Source organism: Mercurialis annua, linkage group LG2, assembly GCF_937616625.2.
Source record: "Mercurialis annua linkage group LG2, ddMerAnnu1.2, whole genome shotgun sequence".
Taxonomy (NCBI): domain Eukaryota; kingdom Viridiplantae; phylum Streptophyta; class Magnoliopsida; order Malpighiales; family Euphorbiaceae; genus Mercurialis; species Mercurialis annua.
Window position 1 is genome coordinate 56,099,031 of NC_065571.1, and position 24,455 is coordinate 56,123,485.

At 32.8% G+C, this 24,455-nt stretch overlaps 2 protein-coding genes across 3 annotated transcripts; one reads left to right on the forward strand and one right to left on the reverse strand.

Moving 5' to 3' along the window:
• Positions 1–6,562: 6,562 nt before the first annotated feature.
• LOC126667553 (probable serine/threonine-protein kinase SIS8) lies at positions 6,563–15,220 on the reverse strand. Of its 2 annotated transcripts, XM_050360540.2 has the most exons (13): positions 14,129–15,218; positions 12,415–12,852; positions 12,054–12,157; positions 10,047–11,320; positions 9,918–9,958; positions 9,341–9,409; positions 8,210–8,310; positions 8,056–8,134; positions 7,860–7,958; positions 7,707–7,775; positions 7,474–7,523; positions 7,201–7,377; positions 6,563–7,027 (listed from the first exon to the last, which is right to left on the reverse strand). In XM_050360540.2, exons 1-13 carry the CDS (start codon positions 14,606–14,608, stop codon positions 6,868–6,870), a joined length of 3,141 nt encoding a protein of 1,046 aa, XP_050216497.1. In that variant the 5' UTR covers positions 14,609–15,218; the 3' UTR covers positions 6,563–6,867. The 2 variants fall into 2 exon arrangements, with proteins under 2 accessions (XP_050216497.1, XP_055960489.1); XM_056104514.1 differs by lacking the exon at positions 6,563–7,027 and having other exon boundaries at positions 7,197–7,377; positions 14,129–15,220.
• Positions 15,221–22,761: 7,541 nt separating this feature from the next.
• LOC126666604 (uncharacterized protein At3g17950) lies at positions 22,762–24,347 on the forward strand. The gene is made up of 2 exons (XM_050359423.2): positions 22,762–23,005; positions 23,723–24,347. Exons 1-2 carry the CDS (start codon positions 22,922–22,924, stop codon positions 24,227–24,229), a joined length of 591 nt encoding a protein of 196 aa, XP_050215380.1. The 5' UTR covers positions 22,762–22,921; the 3' UTR covers positions 24,230–24,347.
• The last annotated feature ends 108 nt before the right edge of the window (positions 24,348–24,455 follow it).

A 24,455-nucleotide genomic window follows, 5' to 3' on the forward strand; every position in this document is an offset into this window, starting at 1 on the left:
GCCCCCCGGAAGGCGGAAGAGGAGCCTTAGAAAAAGTGCGAAAGTTTAACCTAACATCTACAAGACAACATGCCAAACAAAAACCAAAACTACCCACAAAAAGTTTGCCATTGATTTGATTTTTTTTTGAATCCATCGTATCTCATTAAATTGAATATGAAACAGTTACATTTGTAAGAAATTCGTGATAATTTGTGATGGTTCCAGTGATGATGGATCCGGTCTTGATGTGGCCGGTCTAAGTGTGATCTTCAATCTACACAGAAAAGATAGGTTAGAAGGATTCGAGCCGGTGTTGGCTCGAACACCCTCCGATGCCTAAGTCAGATAGACTGAATTGATAAGAGTTTAGAGTGAATATGAGTAATAAAAGGTGTCTTTTACCTGACCTAGATCCATTAATATATAATAGATAGTCATTATGTTGTAGTATGAGTCTTGTTACTGATTTGAGTTCATCTTCTTGTTGAGATTAGGTAAAATCCGTCCTTATCCCTGATTTTGTTGGCGATGCCATGGAGTCTTCTTGTGGAGATGGCGCAGAGAAGAGTCGCAGTCCTCCCGCCGAAGTCTTTTGAGATAGAATACACTACCCAAAGTAACAAGGTACTTTTACATTCTTTGGGACTATTGACTGCGTCCGCCGTACTTCGAGTAAAATGGTTCTTCTAGTGGTGTTGCCATTCTAGTAGAATAGTCCTTCATGTGGGATGGTTCTTTCAACGAGATGATCCTTCAAGTGGAAATGTTCTTCTAGTAATATAGTTGTTCGAGCCAACACCGGCTCGAATCCTTCTAACCTATCTTTTCTGTGTAGATTGAAGATCACACTTAGACCGGCCACATCAAGACCGGATCCATCATCACTGGAACCATCATTTGGCGCCGTCTGTGGGAACGATAATTCGTTCTTGAATAAATTTAATTTTGGTTCTCAGTGATGGACAACCATAAAAAAGATTGGAAGTGACGAGTGAAAATAAACAAATTAGAGCATAAGTGGATATCAAAATTAATATATGAAGCTGTCAAATCAAGGAAATTTATTTGATCCGAACATCTTCATCTCTCTGTGTCGTAGAAGGAATAGTTACCGTGTACCAGACGCAGACACCAGTGCAACATACAAAAACGAACAGATAAGTTTTTCCTTTTATATCACTAGTATTCAAAGTGGCTATCTTATGATGCTTGTAAGACAATGTTTAATCGTATCGATATTATAGATCTAGTAAATTATAAAAATGAATGTAGCGGAATCAAAGAAAAAACATCACTTTATTGTATTGGAGTTAAAATTTACTTGTTGAATCATTTTTACTGAAGTTTGCAATGATTTAAATGCTGCTTAATGGAATTTCAGAAGAAAAACCACTGTGAAAGACAAACTACTGTGACAGCCGGAAGAGAAACCACTGTGACAGTCAGAAGAGAAACTACTGTGACACTCGGAAAAGAAACAAATGTACCAGTCAGTAGAAAAACCACTATACTAGTGAGAAAAAAAGAGAAGGGCACCAACGAAAAGAACCAACTGACGAATAATCCCAGGCACAGATGTAGATTGACGAAGTCCCAAGCGTAGACGCAGATCTTAGGCGCAGACGTAGATCCCAGGCTCAGACACAAAAAGAACCGACATACGATTAATCCCAGGCACATATGTATATTGACGAAGTCCCAAGCGTAGACGCAGATCCTAGGCGCAGACGTAGATCCCAGGCTCAGACACAAAGATGTTACGAAAAGAACCGACAGACGATTAATCCCAGGCACATATGTATATTGACGAAGTCCCAAGCGTAGACGCAGATCCTAGGCGCAGACGTAGATCCCAGGCTCAGACACAAAGATGTTACGAAAAGAACCGACAGACGATTAATCCCAGGCACATATGTATATTGACGAAGTCCCAGGCATAGACGTAGATCCTAGGCGCAGACGCAGATCCCAGGCTCAGACACAAAAAGAACCGACATACGATTAATCCCAGACACATATGTAGATTGACGAAGTCCCAAGCGTAGACGCAGATCCTAGGCGCAGACGTAGATCCCAAACTCAGAAACAAAGACGTTACGAAAAGAACCGATAGACGATTAATCCCAGGCACATATGTATATTGACGAAGTCCCAGGCATAGACGTAGATCCTAGGCGCAGACGCAGATCCCAGGCTCAGACACAAAAAGAACCGACATACGATTAATCCCAGACACATATGTAGAATGACGAAATCCCAAGCGTAGACGCAGATCCTAGGCGCAGACGTAGATCCCAGGCTCAGACACAAAGACGTTACGAAAAGAACCGATAGACGATTAATCCCAGGCACATATGTATATTGACAAAGCCTAAGGCATAGACGTAGATCCTAGGCGCAGACGCAGATCCCAGGCTCAAACGCAAAGATGTTACGAAAAGAACCGACAGACAATTAATCCCGGGCACAAATATAGATTGACAAAGTCCCAAGCATATATCCAAATCTTAGGCGTAGACGCAGATCCCAGACGCAGAGATGTTATGAAAAGACAACGGGAGAGTAATCCCAGGCACAGATGTAGATTGACAAAGTCCCAAGCATATTTCCAGATCTTAGGCGTAGACGTAGATCCCAGGCGCAGAGATGTTATGAAAAGAACCAACAGACGAGTAATCCCAGACACAGATGTAGTTTGACAAAGTCCCTGAACACGAAGAAAAGGCTTCATCTCCACTCGCAAAAGAAAGAACAACATCATTGTTGTAAAAGACGTTGAAGGTACATAGACTATCCTTTCAATTAAAAATGAAACTTTATGCAGAAGAGTACTAACGAACATGCAGCAATAGAAGTAGAAATCAAAAATTCACAACTCGCCCAACCAAGTTTTGGGACAGTTTCAAGCAAAAGACTTTCCTCAGAGTCAAAGTGTACAGGAGGCAGATAACCAAGCAGGACCATTAAAGGCACCATACAAAGATCGAAACCAAAGCACATCGAAGGCAGACGACTAAAGTACCACAATACCCGATTCATTGAAGGATTTCTCCATCGAAAGAACCGTCCCACATGAAGGACAATTTATAGAAGGACTACTCCACCAGAAAGACCATCCACCCGAAGGATTGCTCCATCGAAAGAATCGTCCCACTCGAAGCACTATATTACTAGAAGAACATTTCCACTTGAAGGATCATCTCGTTGAAAGAACCATCCCACATGAAGGACTATTCTACTAGAATGGCAGCACCACTAGAAGAACCATTTTACTCGAAGTACGGCGGACGCAGTCAATAGTCCCAAAGAATGTAAAAGTACCTTGTTACTTTGGGTAGTGTATTCTATCTCAAAAGACTTCGGCGGGAGGACTGCGACTCTTCTCTGCGCCATCTCCACAAGAAGACTCCATGGCATCGCCAACAAAATCAGGGATAAGGACGGATTTTACCTAATCTCAACAAGAAGATGAACTCAAATCAGTAACAAGGCTCATACTACAACATAATGACTATCTATTATATATTAATGGATCTAGGTCAGGTAAAAGACACCTTTTATTACTCATATTCACTCTAAACTCTTATCAATTCAGTCTATCTGACTTAGGCATCGGAGGGTGTTCGAGCCAACACCGGCTCGAATCCTTCTAACCTATCTTTTCTGTGTAGATTGAAGATCACACTTAGACCGGCCACATCAAGACCGGATCCATCATCACTGGAACCATCAATTTGAAAACTAAACCCGATGACCTGACATGGAACAGACAACATGCTGCCTGATTCGCAGACCTTACTTACGAAAATAAAATAAATTACTAACTGTTTCGCGAATTAAGTGCAGTCTTCAATCACTCTTCATTCAAACTTCTCCAAACACCCGCAAACTCACAGCATCCGATTCAATCAACACTTGATATAACTCCTTCTAAAAAGAAGAAAACAAACCTTTCACAGAGAAAGGACAACAAACCTTTCATAAAGAAAGAATAAAGTAAAACATTCATAAAAAAGACAAATAATAAAAAATAAATAAAACTAGTATAACTCATAAACGAATACATTTTGTTACTGAAAGATCTTCAATCTATCGTCGCTTCTTGATAATTGAATTGCGCTTCGTGATAAATTTTATTCCGTCAGAAAAATGAAAAAGAATTGGCTATTTATTATATTGTATGAAATTAAAATAACATAAACAAAAGGGGTGACTACCGTCAATAGAAAAATTAAGCCATTGACGGCTGCCGAAGAAAAAATAAGAAAAAAGCTCTAGGCGGCTAGAGTTTGTTAGAGAGAAAAGAAAAGAGGAGGTGGCTAGGATTTTTTAGTGTTATTTCTAATTTTAGTCACGCCATTGATTTGATTTTGATTTCTTAATCAAACTTATTTCATCATTTCTTTATATACAAGTTCACTGTCCTTGATAAGAAATAATATTGTGAATCTCAATAGTCAATATGATATTTGACTATTTAGCATCTTAAAGTTTTGATTTTGCTCCATGCAAAAAAGGGGAATGTAATCTTATTTTAATTTAATATTCATGAATTTAAGGCAGGCCAATATTTATTTGTTTTGTTATACAGTAAAAGAATTGCAAAATTACTAAAAGCTATTCAATTTTGTTATAATTAATTAGAATCATGGTATGACCTTTTGATTTGTCAACCATAGATGGGCTTAATACATAGTTTGACCCCTGAACTTGTACCCTTTTATCCATCTAACCCCTAAATTTAACGTCTCACCTATCGAACCTCTGAAGTTGTTAAATAATCCGATTTAACCCCTGAACTTGATAAATAAGTAAGTATTGAACCCTTCGTGTCCACCTGTCACTTGAAATGTTCTAGAAGAAATTGTGTACGGAGGGGTTAAATGTTTACGTATTTATCAAGTTCGGGGGTCAAATCGGGTTATTTAACAAGTTCAGGGGTTCGATAGGTGAGACGTTAAGTTTGGAGGTTAGATGGGTAAAAGGGTACAAGTTCAGGGGTCAAACTATGTATTCAGCCACCATAGATGTACATTTTAGTCATTTATAATATAGTTTAGTGTCAAAAAAGAAAAATCACTATTATAAATAAAGAAGGTAAAGAAAAAGAGATATATATAGATTGATTGTCTTTCCTAATCCTTTAAAAATAATTGTTAACTAAATACTTTTATACCAAAACTGTTGTGAATATGAAATATACTTATAATGCAAACCCTAGCCGTCTAGAATTTTTTTATTGTTTCTTCTCCGGCAGCCGTCAATGGTTTAATTTTGCTATTGACGGTAGCCATCCCTTTATATATGTTAATTTAATTTCATAGATATAATAAATAGCCAATTCTTTTCCATTTTTTCTTGATGGATTAAGATTTATCAACGAAGCGGAGATAAATTGAAGATCATCAACAACAAAATGAAATCGTTTATGAGCTATATTAGGTTTATTTATTTTTCATTGTTTTGTTTTTTTTAAATGTTTTATTTTGTCCTTTCTTTGTGAAAGGTTTGTTGTCCTTCCTCTGCGGAAGGTTTGTTGTCTCTTTTTTATGAAAGAGTTATCAAGTGGTGGTTGAACCGGATGATGTGAGTTTGTGGGTGATGGGTGATGGATGAAGTTTGATCGAAGAATGATTGAAAACTGCACTTAATTAGCGAAACAGTTAATAATTTATTTTTATTTTCGTAAGTAAGATCTGCGAATCAGACAGCATGTTGTCTGTTTCATGTCAGGTCATCGGGTTTCGTTTTCGAATTATTCCGAATTTCTTACAATTGTAACGGTTTCATATTCGATTTAATGAGATTTGATGAATTCAAAAAAAAATGAAATATACTTATTAAATTATGGCTTAAATGCACAAAAAATCACCAACTTTTGCGTGTTTTTGGTATTTAACACGATCTTTTAATTTTGGCGTAAAAATACATGAACTATCAAATTTTTGCATATAAGACCAAGCTTGCATTTTTTTCAAAAAACGATGTCGTTTTAAGGCAAAAACGGTGCCGTTTTAGGAGAAAAACGGTGTCGTTTTATGCCCAAAATGATGTTCGTGTTATTATTGCAAAAATCAGATAGTTCGTGTATTTTTATGCCAAAATTAAAAGTTCGTGTTAAATAGCAAAAACACGCGAAAGTTTGTGATTTTTTATGCATTTAAGCCTTAAATTATTATAATATATATCTAAAAATAATCAATTTTAAATATACTATTTATAAAAAATTAACTTAAAATAATATCAATACAATTTTTCTATTGCTCATTTTATGTTAAAACATGTACTCCCTCCGTCCCAAAACAATAATCCACTTTTTCCTTTTATAAGAAACACAATTAATATTTTAACTTTTCACAACTTTATTTTCATTTTTCCTGTTATACCCTTATTAAATGTTATGTCTAACTTATATTTTAGGCTAATGGCAATAAATGTTACGTCTAATTTATACTTTTATGTTGATTGTTTTTACATTGTTAGATTAAAAACCAAGCAACATTGATTATTCATTTTCAACTTTTCTTTTTTTCATTTTGCTTTTAGACCTTGCCCAATTTGAAAGTAAAAATACAGAAAGTGAAAAAAAACATTGATTACAACAATTTCGAATGGATTTTTCTTTTTCTTTTTTTACAAACAAATACACATTGAGGATGACTGCACAAGAATACAAACAAGGAAGCTAAAAAAATCAGCATCGTCTCAAATTGGAGTGTATGATGTGTCATGATCTTCGATCATTCTCACTCATATTCGTCTTCGAATGTCCATAAACCTTTCACTACATTTCACAATCCTATGTGCATTTTTCGTCCCGGAAAGCTTTGTAAATTGCTGGAAAGCCAATATGCTGAGGTTCCATACCATCACTAACTTGCTTTGCTAGCCTGCCAGTTCTTCTGCTTCTAGCAACGTTTGGCTTTTGTTATGCGCAACTCTTGCAGGTACAATTGGTCTGGGCACTTGAGGACCGGTTATAGGCTTTTGTAATGGCTTCAAAGTAGCCATAATTTCCGCAAATGTTGGCCTCAGTTTCGGATCTCTGCAATCGACAACAAGTGAGGAGTCAATGAAACGCGCAAAGTGCCAACCATGCAACTCAACACAACACATGCACTAGCTATGATTATGCTCCAACATTCAAGAATTTGAGGAATTGTTCATTGTTGCATCACTGAAAGTGAAAGACAAAAAGAAAAGAAAAACAATACTCACGTCTGCCAGCATCTCGTTATAATATCTGCAATTATAGGATCCAAATAATCTGGAATGTCAAGACGTCGTTGTTGAAATCCGACAGCACCAACAACTTGCATCGGATTCATTCCACCCCAAGGTGTCTGCATTGTACAGAGCTCCCATAGAATAACCCCATAACTGTAAACGTCACACCTGCATAGTTGATTGATCATATTATGTTGTTACTATACATAATTTAGCAAGAGCCCTGAAAAATATTATCATCAAGTGTCGTAAAGAATTGCATACTTTTCATTGGAAGGTTCATTTCTTAGCACTTCTGGGGCCATCCATTCAGCCTGAAGGATAAATGCAACAGACATATTGATACACTTAAAGGTAAATAACGCTATAAAATGGTAGAAACCCAAAATAATAACCGAATACAACCATCAATAGTGCCTAATTTTGGAGACTTTTTAGCATGCAATATTCTACATGTAGATCTATTCAGCATAAGGCGCTCAAAAAGCACCGCTTACCGTTCCTGCAGTTGACCTCGAGGATAGAAACGTGCTGTGCTTTATTCGTGACAGCCCAAAATCACAAACCTAAATGAAAGGAAATGATTTTTAGTACATGCTGCATTAGATGATTGAAAAAAGTAAATGTGTCCAAACTTTCTCAAAGTGCACCTTCACCACCCAATTTTTATCCACTAGAAGATTTGGAGACTTTAGATCGCGGTGTACTATCATGGGCGTGCAGCTGTGCAAATAATTCATTCCCCTAGCCTGAAAATTTATGACAGAAAAGGGGTCCAACAAAATCACAAGATAGAGAATATGTATATTTACTAATGTTGGAAAAGAAAAGAGGAAAAGTTCATACAGCATCGAGGGCCATCCTCAAACGCCTACGCTCATCTAATTGATTATTAGGCTTGTGAAGTAATCTATACAAACTACCTCTGCAAAACGCACACCGAGCTCCTTTAAGATGAACATATAGCAAAGACAACTAAATGGAAAACCAAGAAGCATACCTAGGAAGAAATTCTGTAATAATGGAAAGATTTGGAGCACGGGTTACTGCTCCCATGAAGAGAACCACATTGGGATGTCTCAGTCTTCTCATGATTCGGACCTTGCAGATTAAGCCACAAGAGAGTAAGTTCGAGACAAATTGTAGCATACTTCAACTTTATCAAAATACAATGGATCAACTTCATCCAAATGTTAAATATCAAATAATCCCAGTTTACATGGGACTACGGGAGAGTGTCAATAAGCTTGCACAAATTAGCTTAAATTTGGGTCAGTGGGTTTTCCCATTACAATATAAGCAATTTAATTTAGTTGTAACCCCGGAGATCCATAATCCATGAAGGAATAGACTTCTAATACTCACTGTGTGAATTAAATTAAGGTACACTGTAAAGTTTAACAGGAGATATGTGCTTACATTTTAATATTCAAGCAAAAGAAAATTTCTACAATAGCATGCATATTGGTGACCAACAATGCATCTGTATAATACATAAAACATTAGTCCGTTTAAACGTTTAAATTTGAGTTTGTTTTTCATTGCTCATGCATTCAATTGTTCATCTGATGCCACATATAATAAATCATTGAAATCGTAAGGCTTTAAAAGGTAGTGAAGGTAACTGCAGAATATGGATGACATCCACCTTCAAAACAAGTTCTAGTAATATCTGGAAAGGTATCAGATCTAGAATAAACACAGACAAGCGTTTGATTATCATGTAAACCTGAAAACAGATTTTATATGCATAAAGTTTCAAGATTTATCATGATTTTACATATCAACATCAATCAATCAATACATATCAGTTTCTGAGGAGGATAAAATGATGTATCATATATCTTTCTAAATTATAAGGAATTATGATTCACGAAATATCAGTGCCGTATGATCCCTTACAAATGATACGGCCAAAACAAACAGTATTGCAGCAGATATTGGTACAAAAAAATACAATAAATTGAAATGTGTATATTCTGTCTACTTATGGAGGGGATAAAAAAAGGGATAGGAATATGAATCCGTATGTTACCAGAAACATTATAGGAATATGAATCTGTGCTTTGACTTACGAGTTCAATAAGATAAGTAAGTCAAGAATGAGATAAAGAACAAAGAGGGCTTGTACCTCGCTTCTGAATTCTTCAAGTGATTCAACTGAAATACCTTGGTCTAGGAACCTCTTCACAGCAACTTCCTATTTAAAATGAAATGGACAAAAGGTCAACGCATAAAGCTATAAATAACAAGATATAAAAGCTAGAACTATTAGCTGATGTTACATTCAATTTGTATAATTCATCCTTAATCCACTAATACAATCAACAATGGCTACATTGTCAAACTTTATCCATCACATAAGCCTTTTCCTGTGAGGAAATTGTTCCTTGAATTCCATTCCCAAAACTAGGCAGTATGAGAGTCAAAAATAAGAGAGTAATTTCTGAAGATATTTCCTAATATGAAGAATAGCAGCTAGAATGAATCCCTGTTTCCCTAAACAGCACGAAGAAAGAATTTCCTATGTTTTGATGCCAATCAGTAAAACATATATTCTTTTATTTTTTACCAAAATTTTTAGTCCTTTATTCACTCTTTTTGCACCAGATAATCTAGGCTCCGTGGGTATATATGCTGCAAAATTTTCAAATTAATATATGCAGGAGAAAATGGTGAACATGTTTAATTGACATGAGAATACTCACCGTTCCATGCCAGTCTCCACGATATACCTCTCCATATGATCCTTCAATACAAAAGACAATAATGAATAAAACAATGAAATGAAATATCAGCAAAAAGGAGCAATTGGTAAAATATGCAAAGACTAGTACCAAGTCCAATTCGTTCACCCAAGGTAATTTCCTCCCATGGAATCTCACACTCAGCAACATCATCTAGTGGCACATCAGACTTTGAGCTCTCGTTACTGGCTGACCTATCTGATATTCTCTCACCTTCTGAGGTTTCTCCTAAAGCATCACGTTCCTTACCTCCACTACCCCTTGGCTCATAGCCAGCACTGTCTGCATCTCCATCGCTCCGTCCACATTGCTCATACTGCTTAGTGACAGCTGCAGTAGTCGCAACTACAGCTGCAGCAGTGGCAGTGGCAGCAGCTGCTACAGGCAGTTCAAAGTTTGAGTCAGTGCTTGCCTTTGTCGCGGCAGCAACAACCATAGAAGATGCAACAACAGCTGCCGCAGCAGCAGCTGCAGCAGCAACAGGAACCTTTTTCACATAATTCACAGGAGTTACTTCAGACTGCAAGGAGACAGGTCCAGCAATCTCTCTAACATCAAAAGGCTGGCTAACGCCTAAACCTTCCACAGGTTTAAGTTGCTGAGGTTGGCTGAATGCAGGACCAGCTTTTGAATGCGCTGCGTGATGAGGCAGAGGAGGCAAGAATCGAGCAAGGCCAGTATCTTGCTGATCCTTTTCATGATGGTTTCCACTCTTCTGTCTCTGGCCAACCTTACCTTCTTTACCAGACTTTGCCTTAATAGTTGAAACATCCAACTGCTCAGAATAAATCTCGGTAAACAAGCTAGGGGGAGCCACCACACCACTTTCTAGCAACACATCATGCAATTTCTGGGCCAGCTGTGGATTCTCTTTGGCAGCATCAATCATGTATTGTGAAACATCTTTCACTTTCATTCTATAAGCTGCAGGAGAACTAACACCTTCAGTCCATGAAGGAGATCTTGCATGTGCAAAAGGATAATTAGGTCTTCCAGGACCCTCTTGCACCACTAACTCATCCATATCGGAAGATTTCACAAATCCATCTAAACACATCTTTGACTCTACTTCACCTTTACTTGTCTCAGGTATATTTGTACATTGAAAAGATTCACACCTGTCATCAGCTTGGTTACCTCCAGCAGCATTGTTTCTTATTCTTGATCTCTTCTCCCGAGCCACATCTGAGTGGTCTTCAAATGAACTCCCGATTCCACTACCAGAAGAAGCTAAATAAGACGAGCCAATGCCTCGAGACAGAGGACTGGCAGTAAAGAAAGACTCGTCATACTCTATATGTGATCCAGCTACATCGGAAGGAATAAGTGTCCCAGGATCTGCCATTAGGTCAATGATGTATTCCCTGGAGCCATGTCATCATCTCAATAAGTTCTTCAGCATTTTCAAAAGGAAAAACATATATACACTTAAAAACTACTCCCTCCGTCCCACTCTAATTGACAAAATATGGAGTTTTTGGTGTCCCATTCTAATTGACAAAACTAACATAACTATAATTTTTTCCTTTAATTTTCCATCTTTACCCTCATTTAAAGTCATGTCTTTTATGGAAAAATGGTGAATATTTAATGAAAATTTAACTAATATACTAATAGCATTAATTAGCTCTATTATCAATAGAAGGATATACAAGTAACTTTCTATGTCATTTATTAGTTTGTATTGGTTATTGTAATTTAGTTATTTTGTCAATTAGAGTGGGACGGAGGGAGTATTTCTTTCTCTGAGATCATCAAAGGGGTGTTTGACAATTATGCATGGAAAATCACAGCCATTCCTAATATGCAAAACATGTGCAGCTGCAATGATTGTAAGAAATCTAAAAAGAGAACAGGATAATATAAGTTTTGAGAAATATGAATCCAATAGCATCATCTAGATATGAAAATTAAACAGAGTGGAATATCAAAGTCAAGCAGCCCATATTCTTTGAATGATATATCATGTTCTCGTGTGAAAAAAAACAGTAATAAATCCAATAACAATCCAGCTCATTTTAAAAATAAATACAGGGGAAGAAAAAGGGTTGTCACCACAAAGAAAAAGTAATAGAAGAAACTTAGATCTGCAATTACCTTCCATCATCAAGCTTGACAAAATTCATTGCCACGTCATCAGAACCGGTGTATTGATGACCTTTTACAAGTCGGCATGGTATGCCCACACTATCAGTCAAAACCTAAACCATATAAAACAACAGGAGACGAGAAAAGAAATTAGAATAAACTCTCAATTGCATTCATGAATTTTAGTCTACATTCATCAATCAATAAGCAAATAAGCTAGCTTTTACTGAAACAGTTTCAACTGAAATCATATAATTCAAAAGTAGCACAAAAACATCAGGAATACGTTCGGATAAGGTAGTAAGAGCTTCATCAATAGCAAAACTTCAATACAGAATCCTAAACTACAAAAATCAGGATGAGCAAGTACCTTGAACATTAATGCACGATGGCGAGCCAGTCCTATTGTAAGGGAACCAAGTGGCAAAACCATGCTACCTAGAGTTGCTTTCAAACTGTAGCTAAGACTTTTCCATGCTCTTAACATGTTCCCCGGATCCACAACTGAACCACCCATGTAATCAGAAACTAAAACAGCAAGCTTTTGTACAAATTCTCTATCTGTAAAAACCAGAGGTTCCGACCTTGACTTGACGGCCATCTGTAGTGCCTTCTGTTCAAGTTTTAATAAATTAGCATCAGCAGCCCTATTAACCAGAACTGCTTCCCAGCTAATACTGTCTGAGACAGTCGTTCCTTGCAAATCAACCAGCGAAGGCATTCTTTCCGATGCCGACTCAAATAAAATTCCATACACATCATAAAAACCATCCAAGACCTTGTCATCGTAGCTAAGGGCATTGTAATTCTGTGAAGCATGGATAAATCTACGATATGAGAATAGTTAGAAAGGAATAAACATGAGATAGATTTAAGTTTTAGAAAAGAGTGTAAGAAAAGAAAAAACTATTCCAGGAATAGTAAATCCAATTGAGCTCCAAATAAACATAATCAATAAGTGCAGATTTGAGAAATGATTTAAGCAAGTCAACTGAAAACATGAGTCCAAATTGATCAGTTCAATTTATTGCAATTTTGTGCTGAAAACATCTTAACAAATAAATTATTGTTATAATTGTAGTATTAAGGAAGATGTTAAATTACATAACAACAATAAAGATAACATAAACTTCTTGCCAGTTGATTTCTAGTGACAGTACACCAACTTATGAACGTTAAAAAATAGGTGCTCAACTACTCAACAGAAAAGAAATCCTTTTGACTTCATTTCCACTGCATCTAGAGCCATCTTTTCAAATTTCCAAGACAATGTGGCCATAATTTTTTTTATCATATGCAATCTAATAATACAAAGGCATACTGCAATGCATAAAAGACTACTTATGATTAAACCACTAAGCGCAAAAAGAAATCAGAAACGAATAACTAAATAAGGAACTTAGATATTAGTTACCGAACTTTGAGCAACTTTTTGACACTAATCTAGTTTAAACATGAGCACCAAACTAGAATTGACTATTTTCATTTGCTAACGAACATCTAATGATAGATGAGGAGAGGAAAGCTATATGGGCAAGAACTAAGAACTGTCCTCCAGCAACTGTAGTTTCAAGAGTAACATCAAAGGTGTAGAGAATGGAAACCTGCCATTTCTCCACTTCTCCCTCATAATGCTAGATCCTCCAGCTAATTAACTATTTCACTTACTTCTTGAAAGATTCAAAAATCCCAACGGATTCCATCTCCTGCTCTTCTTTCAAATGTGACGTTGTTGCTAGTTTCCCGCCAACTAAAGTCAAAGATAGCCGGACTTCTAAGGACAATGAGGGGCTTACCAATGACTGTTTACTGCCAGTCATTTTCCATGCCTAAAATTTCACAGCACCTCGGACCCAATTCTAATCCATTTCAGATTGGCAACACGGACCCTTCTCATTCATTTAGTTATTACAAACATCAAAAGCAATTCTAAAAAACCATATCACACACATTCTCATATAGAATATGACATAGACCATAAAGAAGTTGACCAACAATGAAGTGCATTATTGACACAAGTTACTAAAATGTCTTGAATGATAAAAGTTCATACTATGTTAGATTAGAAAAAGAGACATACTTACCCAGTATCGATAAGCAACAACTTCAGCTGGAGTATTCTCAGAAGCACAAGAGCCAAGACTGATTTGCTTAACAGCTTCAATTTGAACTGCCTCAGGATCCTCTCTTGCACTCAACTCTAAAGCAAGCTGTATCTGATATTCCTCCTCAACATCAGGGTCCCTCGACGTGGTAGACCCCGAATCGCGCCTCACTGCATCCGAAACAACATCCAAACCACCACTACTACTCGTGGAATCGGACGGTTCGGCCCTATCACCTCTACTAACCTTCAAAGATGATGGTGGACTAGGACTTTTTCTATTACCAACAGAATTCAACCAATTGGAAATCCCAGAAAAGGGTTTATTACTATGATCATTGGACTTAGAAGGCAAAAGCCTGTCAGGGGAAGAAGACACATAGCTAGACTTAGAATTAGACCCTTCTACATCTTGAGTTTGACTAGACATCATATGAAGCTTCTTAAGAAGATTCTTCATCTTATTTTACTAAACTATTTAATGCTAAAGAAATAAAAATCTGGCCATAAACCTCTCCATTGTCTTGGACCAAGCATCAAATCTTAATACTAATAACCAAATGAACACCTTAAAGCTACTCAACTGATCCCAATTCAACATTCACTGATCCATCAAAACCAAAAACAACAGCTTTTTCCACATGTAAAATCAAGTAAAGTATACCCAGATGCTTGAATTGAAAGAAAACTAAAATCTTGCTAGCGAAGATAACATATAAAACCACAAAGAAACAAACTTTTCAATACCCACAAACAAGCATATGCATGCACTGCACAGACTTATAAACACAAACAAAAATTTATATCAAAGAATGGTAATTACAATAAAGAATCAATACCCAGAAGTGAAAAAGATGAGATTTTTGTTCTTCTTTTGAAAAAGGGTATTGAAGCACATAAAAATTAAAGAAGAGAAGGAACTGTAAAATGGGATAAATTGAGTGACTTGAAAAAAGGGTCAAATTTGCAGTAAGAGAGAGCAAAGAAGAACAAGTGGGAGGAGGAAGAGTATGAGCTCATAAAAGAAAAAAAAGACCACTTGTAAAATTTGAGGCACATAGTGATTTCAAAGGTCCCATTGAAAAAAAGCTTTTTATTCATTTAATTGGGTGGCAAACACCAACACCAAACATTAAACAATTTAACCCTCTAAAACTTAAAACTTTTAAGTTTTAACTCTAAACTTAACTAACTCCACTGGTCAGCTCTCTCTCAAAAGTCTAAATGCATGTCTATTTTATTTTATTAATGTATTATCATGAATCCCTCACAAAAGAAAAGTATTATCATGAATTATTAACATAATATTTTAATAATTTTTTCCAATTTTTCTAATTATTTTTTATTTTTTATTTCCATTTTTCCTATTTTTAAAAAAAATTACAAAAAATTAAAATAGATTAGATTAAATAAAAATTGAATTACATCCTACTAAATCAAATGTTGCAAAAGATATAAAAAAAATAAAGTATCTAATCTACTAATATATTAAATGAGACAAGAAAAGAATTAGTTGAAGATTTTTTCCGGCACAACAATAATAAAAATGGACTTGCATGTCGTTTACATCTAGAATTTTTACAGCTTATTTTATTTTAGATTAAATTTTAATTTATCACTAAAAATATTTTTAAAACTATAAAATTTTAAATCTGAAGGCAGAGTAAATAAACAAAAAATTTAAATAATTGAGATTCTGGACATGCAAATCAAAATCAAATTAAAAACACTACATCAAATAAAACAAATTTCATATATAAAAGATTAAACTGAAAAATACTAGTAGTAATGTATAAAAAAAGTGTAAATCAATCTCCAAATCTAAAGAAGAGAGATGATTGGATAAGGAAGGCAAAGAATTGAATATTCAATTCTAAAATTAAATATAATATTTTATTAACTAAAAATTTATGTTAAATATTAATAAATTTATGAATTGATATTTAAATTAATAGAAATAAAATTTCTCTCTCCAAATGGGATTGGATTTTGAAACTCTTAAAAGCATAAGCCTGATTGATGATGGTGGCTGCATGAGTTGGAGATTTGTGTTGACTGCTGCGGAATGGAATATTGAATTGGCAACTTGAAAATTTAAAATATTTTAATTTTATTATCGTCTCTTTTTAATGTTTTTGTCGTTTTGTATTAAATTGATACTTTTTGTAGCTAATGGACACCATTTTCGTTCCAACTATACAAAAGTATCTCAATTTTAACCTGCAATTTGCTACAAAGTTTAAATCACGGCTGGCATTTCCTATTAGTGTGTTATTATCGGTTTATCCATCCAACTAACAATAACACAAATTCAATAATAAGGTTTAATTACTTAAAAACCACTCATCTTCAAACTTTTTTTTCGTTTATACCCTAATTTAAAAAAATATTCATTTATACCCTGACGTATGTATTTATATTCCACCTCTACCCCAAAGCACTAAATTAACCTCTTTTTATTTAAAAAAAAGTTTAAAATTGTTCTTCATTTTTAACCTAAACTAATTAGAGTTTGATTAGAAATGAATTTTTCTCCACATGAAGAACTATTTTAAACTTTTTTTTAAATGAAAAGAGGTTAATTTAGTGTTTCGGAATAGAGGTGAAACATAAACACATACGTCAGAGTATAAATGAATTTTTTCTTAAATCAGGGTATAAACGAAAAAAAAGTTTAAAGTGGGTGGTTTTTAAATAATTAAACCTTCTCTAAATCATCCTATTAAAATTTTAATTTTATATTTAAATAAATATATGCTACCACAGGTAGTGGCGGTTTTTTTTATTGACTGGTGTTTTTTTTGTGTATCTATATTTTTCTGGTGTATTTACTGTGTTTTTATGACATACACTACAAAAACACTAAAGATACGTTATAGTTACACTAAAAAAAAATACAATAGTTATATTTAAAAAAACACAATAGATATACTATAAAAATATTATAATTATACTAAAAAATATTAAAAAAAACACTAGCAAAAAGTCTATAAAAAATCAGTAAAAAGTGAAAATAGGTATTTTAAAAATTAAAAAAAGAAAAAACTATTTTTAATTAAAAATAGATATGGCCTGTAAATATATTTAAAAATAATATAAAGTTGAAACTAAAATACCAAATAATATACTGTAAGAAATTTTCTTAAATTATTTTCAGTTGTAATTGTTTTTATGTTTTATTCTATTTATTTTATGTTTTTACTCTAACATATTAAAAATGTCAAACTGGTAGTTAGGGTTAATTCCTAAAAAAATCACGAACTTTACACGAAATTTCATTTTAATCATGAACTTTAAAAGTTGCCATTTAAAGGCACGAACTTTCATTTTGTTTCAAATCTATCATTTCAGTGTATTTTTGTTGACTAAATTCTTCAATAAACCATTAATGAAAGACCCAAATCATAAATCGACATTAAATCTTATTATCTTTTAGTTAGAGTATATAGGATTAGGAATTTTTGATTCGATAAAATACACCGGATTTTACTTTGACGATAGATTTGAAACAAAATGAAAGTTCATGCCTTTAAATAACAACTTTTAAAGTTCATGATTAAAATGAAATTTCGTGTAAAGTTCGTGATTTTTTTAGGAATTAACCCTAGTTTAATCAACAACGACGATTTTTTTTTTTAATTAAACAGTGATCAAAGTAGTATTTTAACCGATTAAAACAGGAGGTTTAGATGTCAAATTTGAAAGTGAAAGAGAGATTGGAGAACAAAGCCCCTACAATGTCTCTAATTGATGAATTCAGAACCTTTACTAGAGAGAAATTAGAATATGCTAATTGAAGATGAAGACTCATCCAGTGAGTTATTAAACCTGGTGGCTAAGACACCTATAAACAAATTATGATCGGAGACTGTGGTAGTGCCAAGAAGGCAAGGATAGAGCACTAAGAGTCGGCTCGGTTTGTAAACCGAAGGTTTTCGATTTAGAACTGCCCATTTATAGTCGAAGAAACACATGAATCGGCTTTGACCCGCCATTTATACAGTTTGAAGTTAGCCGGTTTTGGTTCATGATTTCGATTTTGTCCGATTTGAAAGAAAAAAAGTATAAAACTATTAAACTTAAAGAATAATGTTATAAAAATAGGAAAAGTTTCATTTATACCTTCAAACCTTAACTATAGGATAAAGTAAGTTTTTAATGCCCGAAACGGTTCAAATATGCCGAACGTCTTAAAAAGTGAACAGTCAGCCCCTTGAGTTTGAGAATCAGACACCCAACGTCTCATTTATGTGTCCAAAATGGGGGTATGATTGTTCACTTTTTAAGGCGTTAAGAGTATACTTGAACCTTTTGGACGTTGAGGGCTTCCTTGATCCTCAAGATAAATCTTCAGCGCATGAATGACCCTTTTTCCTATAAAAAATCATAAATTATACTACATGTTTTTTCACTTTAATCATGAACTTTAAAACATCTCAATTATATGCAAAAAGTTTCATTTTTTTCTTAATTCGATAAACGAGGTCATAATCTGATGACGTGACTGTCAAAAATGATGTCTATCTTAACAAAATTACACCAATAAATGAGTGTCACGTCAACACGTGCATTGAATTGAGAAAAAAAACTTCATGAATAATTGAAACGTTTTAAAATTCGTGATTAAATTAAAAAAAAAAGATTTAGTTTATAAATTTATTTAACACTACCCTATAATCATGTAATGTTATAAAATAAAAATGAAAATAATAATTACTATTTAGAAGAAAAAACTAATTAAAATATTGAAAATAATAAACAATATTTTATATATTTATATTTGTGTTTGTATATACTATAAATAAATTGTATTGATATATCAATAATTAATTATTACGAAACCGAAACAAACGGTTTGGAACCGAAATCGACGGCTTTGGCTTTAAAAAAATGTTGAACTAGCACAAATGCTATGGGTCAGTTTAGACTCGGTTCAGAATTTTACCGGTGTTGGGACGATTCATGGTTCAATCCGGCTTGGGGCCACCTCTGTAGAGCATGACACTACTACTGATTCTAAGTATTTTCACTATTGAAGAAGTTGTAGTCAGGCCCTATGGCTAGGCCACTAAAGCCTAGGCCTAGGGCCTCAACATTATGAAGGCCTCATAATCTTTGTGCCCACTTTACATTTTATTACACTCTTATAAAAAAATGTTGTCAGCGTAATATATAAAAGACCTATGATAATGTCAACATAATTTTATTAAATGGTATCAAATCTTGATAAATTTTATAAGCCAATGAAGTGTACTAAAGGGCCTTAAATTTTGCCAAAGTCTTAAACTAATATAATAGAAATTTCCTTAATAAACTTTGTTGCTTTTTTAAACATTTTTCTATATATATTTTTTAACTCAACTATTTTTAAACATACTTTTAAGTTAATTATCCTTTTTCTAAACAATTGTTTATAGTTAATTATTATTTTTATTCTTAATTAATAATTTGGCTTGTTACAAATTCTTATAGTAAGCTAAATTAATAAGTTTTTAGACAACAGAAATAATTGATTAAGTTTTTAGTTATATTTTTGTGTTATTTTGGTCATTTTTTATTTAATTTAATTTTCAATTACATTAAATAAATGATTTGTTTAGTATTTTTTCAATCCAATATTGATGACATTATAGTTTCGTTACAAGTTAGTTTCTAATAATATATTTTTATTAAATTATCTTTTTTTAGCTTATGTTCATAAAAAATGATAACAAGTCCGTTCAAGATTTTTTTAATTTTAAAGAGTATTAATATTTTATAATTATAATTAAATTTTGAAATTTTTATGTATTTATTAGTATATTTATTTACATGCAATATATTTTTATTACTTATAATATAAAAACTTATCTATTATTATATTAAAAACAATTAATATGTAATTTATATTTATTTAACCGCCTAGGGCCTCAATTCATCTAAGGTCGGCCCTGGTTGTAGTTATGATAGAGAATGTGTTACAATCCGATTTTTCGGACCGAAGACCGGCGCTAAAAAATGAGAGTAGTGCCTCTAAAACCCAAAACAAAACTAAACCATTATCATCTTTTTCCTTTAATTTGTATTTTTTTTTTAAGAAACATGCATTACACGCTAGAAAACATCATATTTTGAAAAGCTTAATATTCATATTTACATAAATATTATACTAGTCTATCATGGAAGAACATTAGGGATGTTTTATATGCAATTAATTCAAAAAAATATTGAACAAAAGATCAACACGCTCTTTGAACTTGTGACACATAGTCATTTAATCCAATCTGTATTTTTTGAACAACTAACCTCAAACTCTTCATTTTTGTGTTAGATTAACTAATAATTTATATTTTTATTGTACAAAATAGATTTAAGATAATTTTATCGCAGCAATTAGAAAAATCTGTAATTTTTTTCCGCATCTCTCATCTCCGATTTATATTTTATGCATTTTAAAAAATATAATTATAGGATAATTTAATCCAGAATGAACATACATTACACTCTAGAAAACATCATATTTTAAAAAGCTTAATATTCATATTTACACAAATACTATACTAGTCTATCATGGAAGAACATTAGTGATGTTTTATATGCAATTAACTCAAAAAAAATATTGAATAGAGGGTGAACACGCTCCTTTAACTTGTGACACATGATTATTTAATTAAATTTATTTTTTTGAGAAATTAACCCCAAAATTCTTTATTTTTGGGTTAGATTATCTAATAATTTATATTTTTATTACAAAAAATAGATGTAAGATAATTTTATTATAACAATTAGGGAATTCTCTAATTATTTTTCCACATCCCTCCTCTCTAATTTGTATTCTACGTGTTTTAAATAAAAAATTATGGGATAATTTGACCCAAAAATAAAAAATTTTGGGGTTAGTTGCTAAAAAATAATAATTAAATTTAACGACCCCGTGTTACAAATTTAAGGGGCGCGTTGACCCTTTGTTCAAAAAATATTAGTGGTTTGAAGCTGATAGAAAAAACTCTATCTATTTTTCTAAAAAAGCTCCAGCCACCTATGTTTTTTTAAACTTTTTTTCATTGTTGTCAATACCTTATTTTTATTATTAATGGTGACCTCTTTTTTATTTATTGGGTTAATTCCATAGAATATACTAAATAGTCAACCTTTTTTATTTTTTGTTTTTTATGAATTAAAATTTATCGATGAAGCGCGTCAACTTATCGCGAATCAAAAATAAATTGAAGATCTTTAATAATAATAATAAAAACGGCAGAAATACATTATAAATACACCAAAAATACACTAAAACGTAAATATATTATAAAATTACTACAAATGCACCATAAATTAATTTTTTCTTTACAAAATCAGTAGCAATAAACAAATCTATGAATAAGAGAATACAAAATAAATAATTATATGAATAATGGAACAATTTTATAAATAAAAAAGTATAAATCTACAATAATTTATTTACAAAATATTTAAATCATTACAAAAAATTTAAAAAAATTACACAAATCTAAAAACGAGTCGAGAAATCCATAGCGCGAACGGAAGAGACGAACGGACTAGCGCGAACGGAAAAGACGAACATAAAAACGACCGGAAACGACGAGAAATCCATTGGAATTAGACGAACGGAAGCGCGACTGTAAAGACGAACGGAAAAATAATCGAAGGAGATAAACTGAAAATCCAATGAAAAAGAAGAATAAAAGAAGAAGAAAAGAAGAAAAGAAGAAAAGAAGAGAGAGAAGAAAGAATAAAATGTGACTATGTAAAAGTTTAACCTAAAATGAGATAAGGGTTTTTAATATAGTGGGTATTTTTGGTAAATAAGTTAGCTTATTAGGTAATATAGGATAAGAGAAAAAGATAGGCCAAAATGTTGTAAATACTTTACCAAAAACAGGTATTTGAAAAATAATTCCTTATTTTTATTATTAATGGTGACCTTTTTTTTATTTATTGGTTTAATTTCATAAAATATAATAAATAGTCAACTCTTTTTCATTTTTTGTTTTTGATGAAGTGAAATTTATCGATAAAGCGCGTCAAGTTTAATTTATCACGAATCAAAAATAAATTGAAAATCTTTAATAATAATAATAAAATTATTTACGGGCCATAGTATTTCTTTTTGTAAGTGTATTTTAATTTTTTTATTGTCCTTTTTCATAAAAAATTTGATGTCTTTTTTATGAAAGTTTATTTTCTTTTTTTTCTACGAAGGGTTTTCAAGTAATGGTTGAATTACATAATATACCTATAATTTTTAAAATCAGAAATTAGTTTGTCGCATGTGCTGGAGAAATTTAATCGATGAATATACTTTATTAGCAAAACAATTGAAAATTAATTTTTTTGTTTTTGTAAATAGATATACAAATCAGGTGGCGCCTATTAGCATAAATTGTCCGATTCATGTTAGGTAATCGAGTCTAGTTTTGAATTTTTTTTACTAATTTAAACTACTATTTCAGATTCCATTTGATGAATTTAAAAACAACTCAAAAACATTAAGCACTTTAAAACTATTTTTCCTTTTTTGCTACTAATTTTAATAAACTCCATACAAAATATTAGAATCACCTCTTAATTAAAAAAACATTTAAAAAAATTTAAAATATTTTGAGCAATTGAGCTGTGTGTAATCATTTCCATGGAACAGAAAAAAGCACTCAAATTTCTTCACTTTCTCACACTATCTACTCATGTTCTTCTCTCTCTTGAACTTTGCTGTTCCAGTCCCCAAATAATTACACCCCTCTAATCTTCTCCATTTCAACAAAAACAATTTAAAATGTTAGATCCACTTAATGACATTCTTCCTCTACAATCTTCTCCGACCAACTCCTCCGCTTCCTCCTCCGATCTTGATTCTCAGGTTACCTTTTTTACACCATTTTTAATTCTTCATTTTTCTTAATTTCTTCTATTTTCTTTGCCTTTACATTTCTATTTTTTGGGGATTTCTCTTTGTTTTTTTAATTTTTCTTTTGGCTATGGTTTTTCCACTTCTATTTTCTATATTGGTGGTAGCTTGAATGATTTCAAAATAGATAGTAATTATAATTATTACAAAATCAATGAATTAAACAGACTGAAAATAAAATAATTTTAAGTTTTTTCTTCTCACTTTGAATTGTTGTAATTTTTTTAATTATTTGTTATAGTTATAATGAAAATTGTTGAAAGAAATATCAGTGCGCTACTCCAATTTGTGTTTTAAAATTCTGATAATTTTTTTATCCAGTTTTATTTTAAAACTTATGCTTTAAAGTCAAAGAAATCATGTGTTTAAAATATACAAATTGGATTATAATTAAGTAAGTTTGGGATTTTAATTAATTAAAAAAACTAAACGTAATTTATTCGACTTTGAAATATGGAAAACTACATTTACTCTATGCTCAAATTTTTTTATGATGCTTCAAATTAGATTAAAATAGTACCAAAAAAAAGAAATTTTTTTACTGTTTATTCTTGGCATTTAATATTAATAACTAAAAAATAAAATTATTTCTCTAAAAAAAAAACACTAAAAAAAAAATTATAAAAAAATAAAAACAACAAAATTTAATTATTTTTTTTCAATGGACAGTCTACAGGTTCTTTTTTCCATGACAGAAGCACAACACTTGGCACTCTAATGGGAGTAACATTCCCCGCCATTACATTTAGAGCTCCTTCTCAGTCACGTGACCCCAACGTGCCTCTATCATCCGCCACCGCCGCCGCAACTATCACCGGCAGGCCGAGCAGGAACAAGACTAGAAAGAACAAAAGAAGCCCGTTAGAGTTACAGCGTCGGCGTAGATGGTGGAGGCTTTGCAGCGATGGGGAAGCAAAACCCGCCTCTCTTGGTGAGTTCCTTGAAGTTGAAAGGAAATTCGGCGGCGGAGGTTTCTTCTGCCATGCGGCGGCTGAGCTTGAAGGTGTGACGGTGGCGGAGGAGGAAGAACGGAGGGAGGGAGTGAATGGACGGATGTTATTTGCTGACGGAAGGGTTTTGCCTCCGGTGGGGTCTGGTGATGATGGATCAACGGCTGGGATTCTTTGTAGATTTCCTGCTTCACTCACTCGGATCTGTACTGGTGGTGTAGGATGATAGAAATTAACTTTTTGTTATCATTCTTTCATTTTTCTTTTATGGGAATTAAATTGAATGTAATTCTAAATTAATACCCATTTTTTTTATTTTATTTCAAGAGTTATTATTTTTTAAACTAGAATTAAAATATTTAGGGTTTATGCAAAGTGATGGAATTTATAAGACTATAATAAGTAATGGTAGGTGCTTCTTTTTTCGACTCTCAGAAAATCGATAAGAACCT

Excerpts from the sequence above, each read along its gene's own strand:
- LOC126666604 (XM_050359423.2), top strand. The coding sequence starts at position 22,922 with ATGTTAGATCCACTTAATGACATTCTTCCTCTACAATCTTCTCCGACC. Across the intron at positions 23,006-23,722 it reads CCTCCGATCTTGATTCTCAG|TCTACAGGTTCTTTTTTCCA; the intron begins GTTACCTTTTTT and ends TTCAATGGACAG.
- LOC126667553 (XM_050360540.2), bottom strand. The coding sequence starts at position 14,608 with ATGAAGAATCTTCTTAAGAAGCTTCATATGATGTCTAGTCAAACTCAA. Across the intron at positions 12,158-12,414 it reads ATCGTGCATTAATGTTCAAG|GTTTTGACTGATAGTGTGGG; the intron begins GTACTTGCTCAT and ends TATATGGTTTAG. Across the intron at positions 11,321-12,053 it reads GTCAAGCTTGATGATGGAAG|GGAATACATCATTGACCTAA; the intron begins GTAATTGCAGAT and ends ACATGGCTCCAG.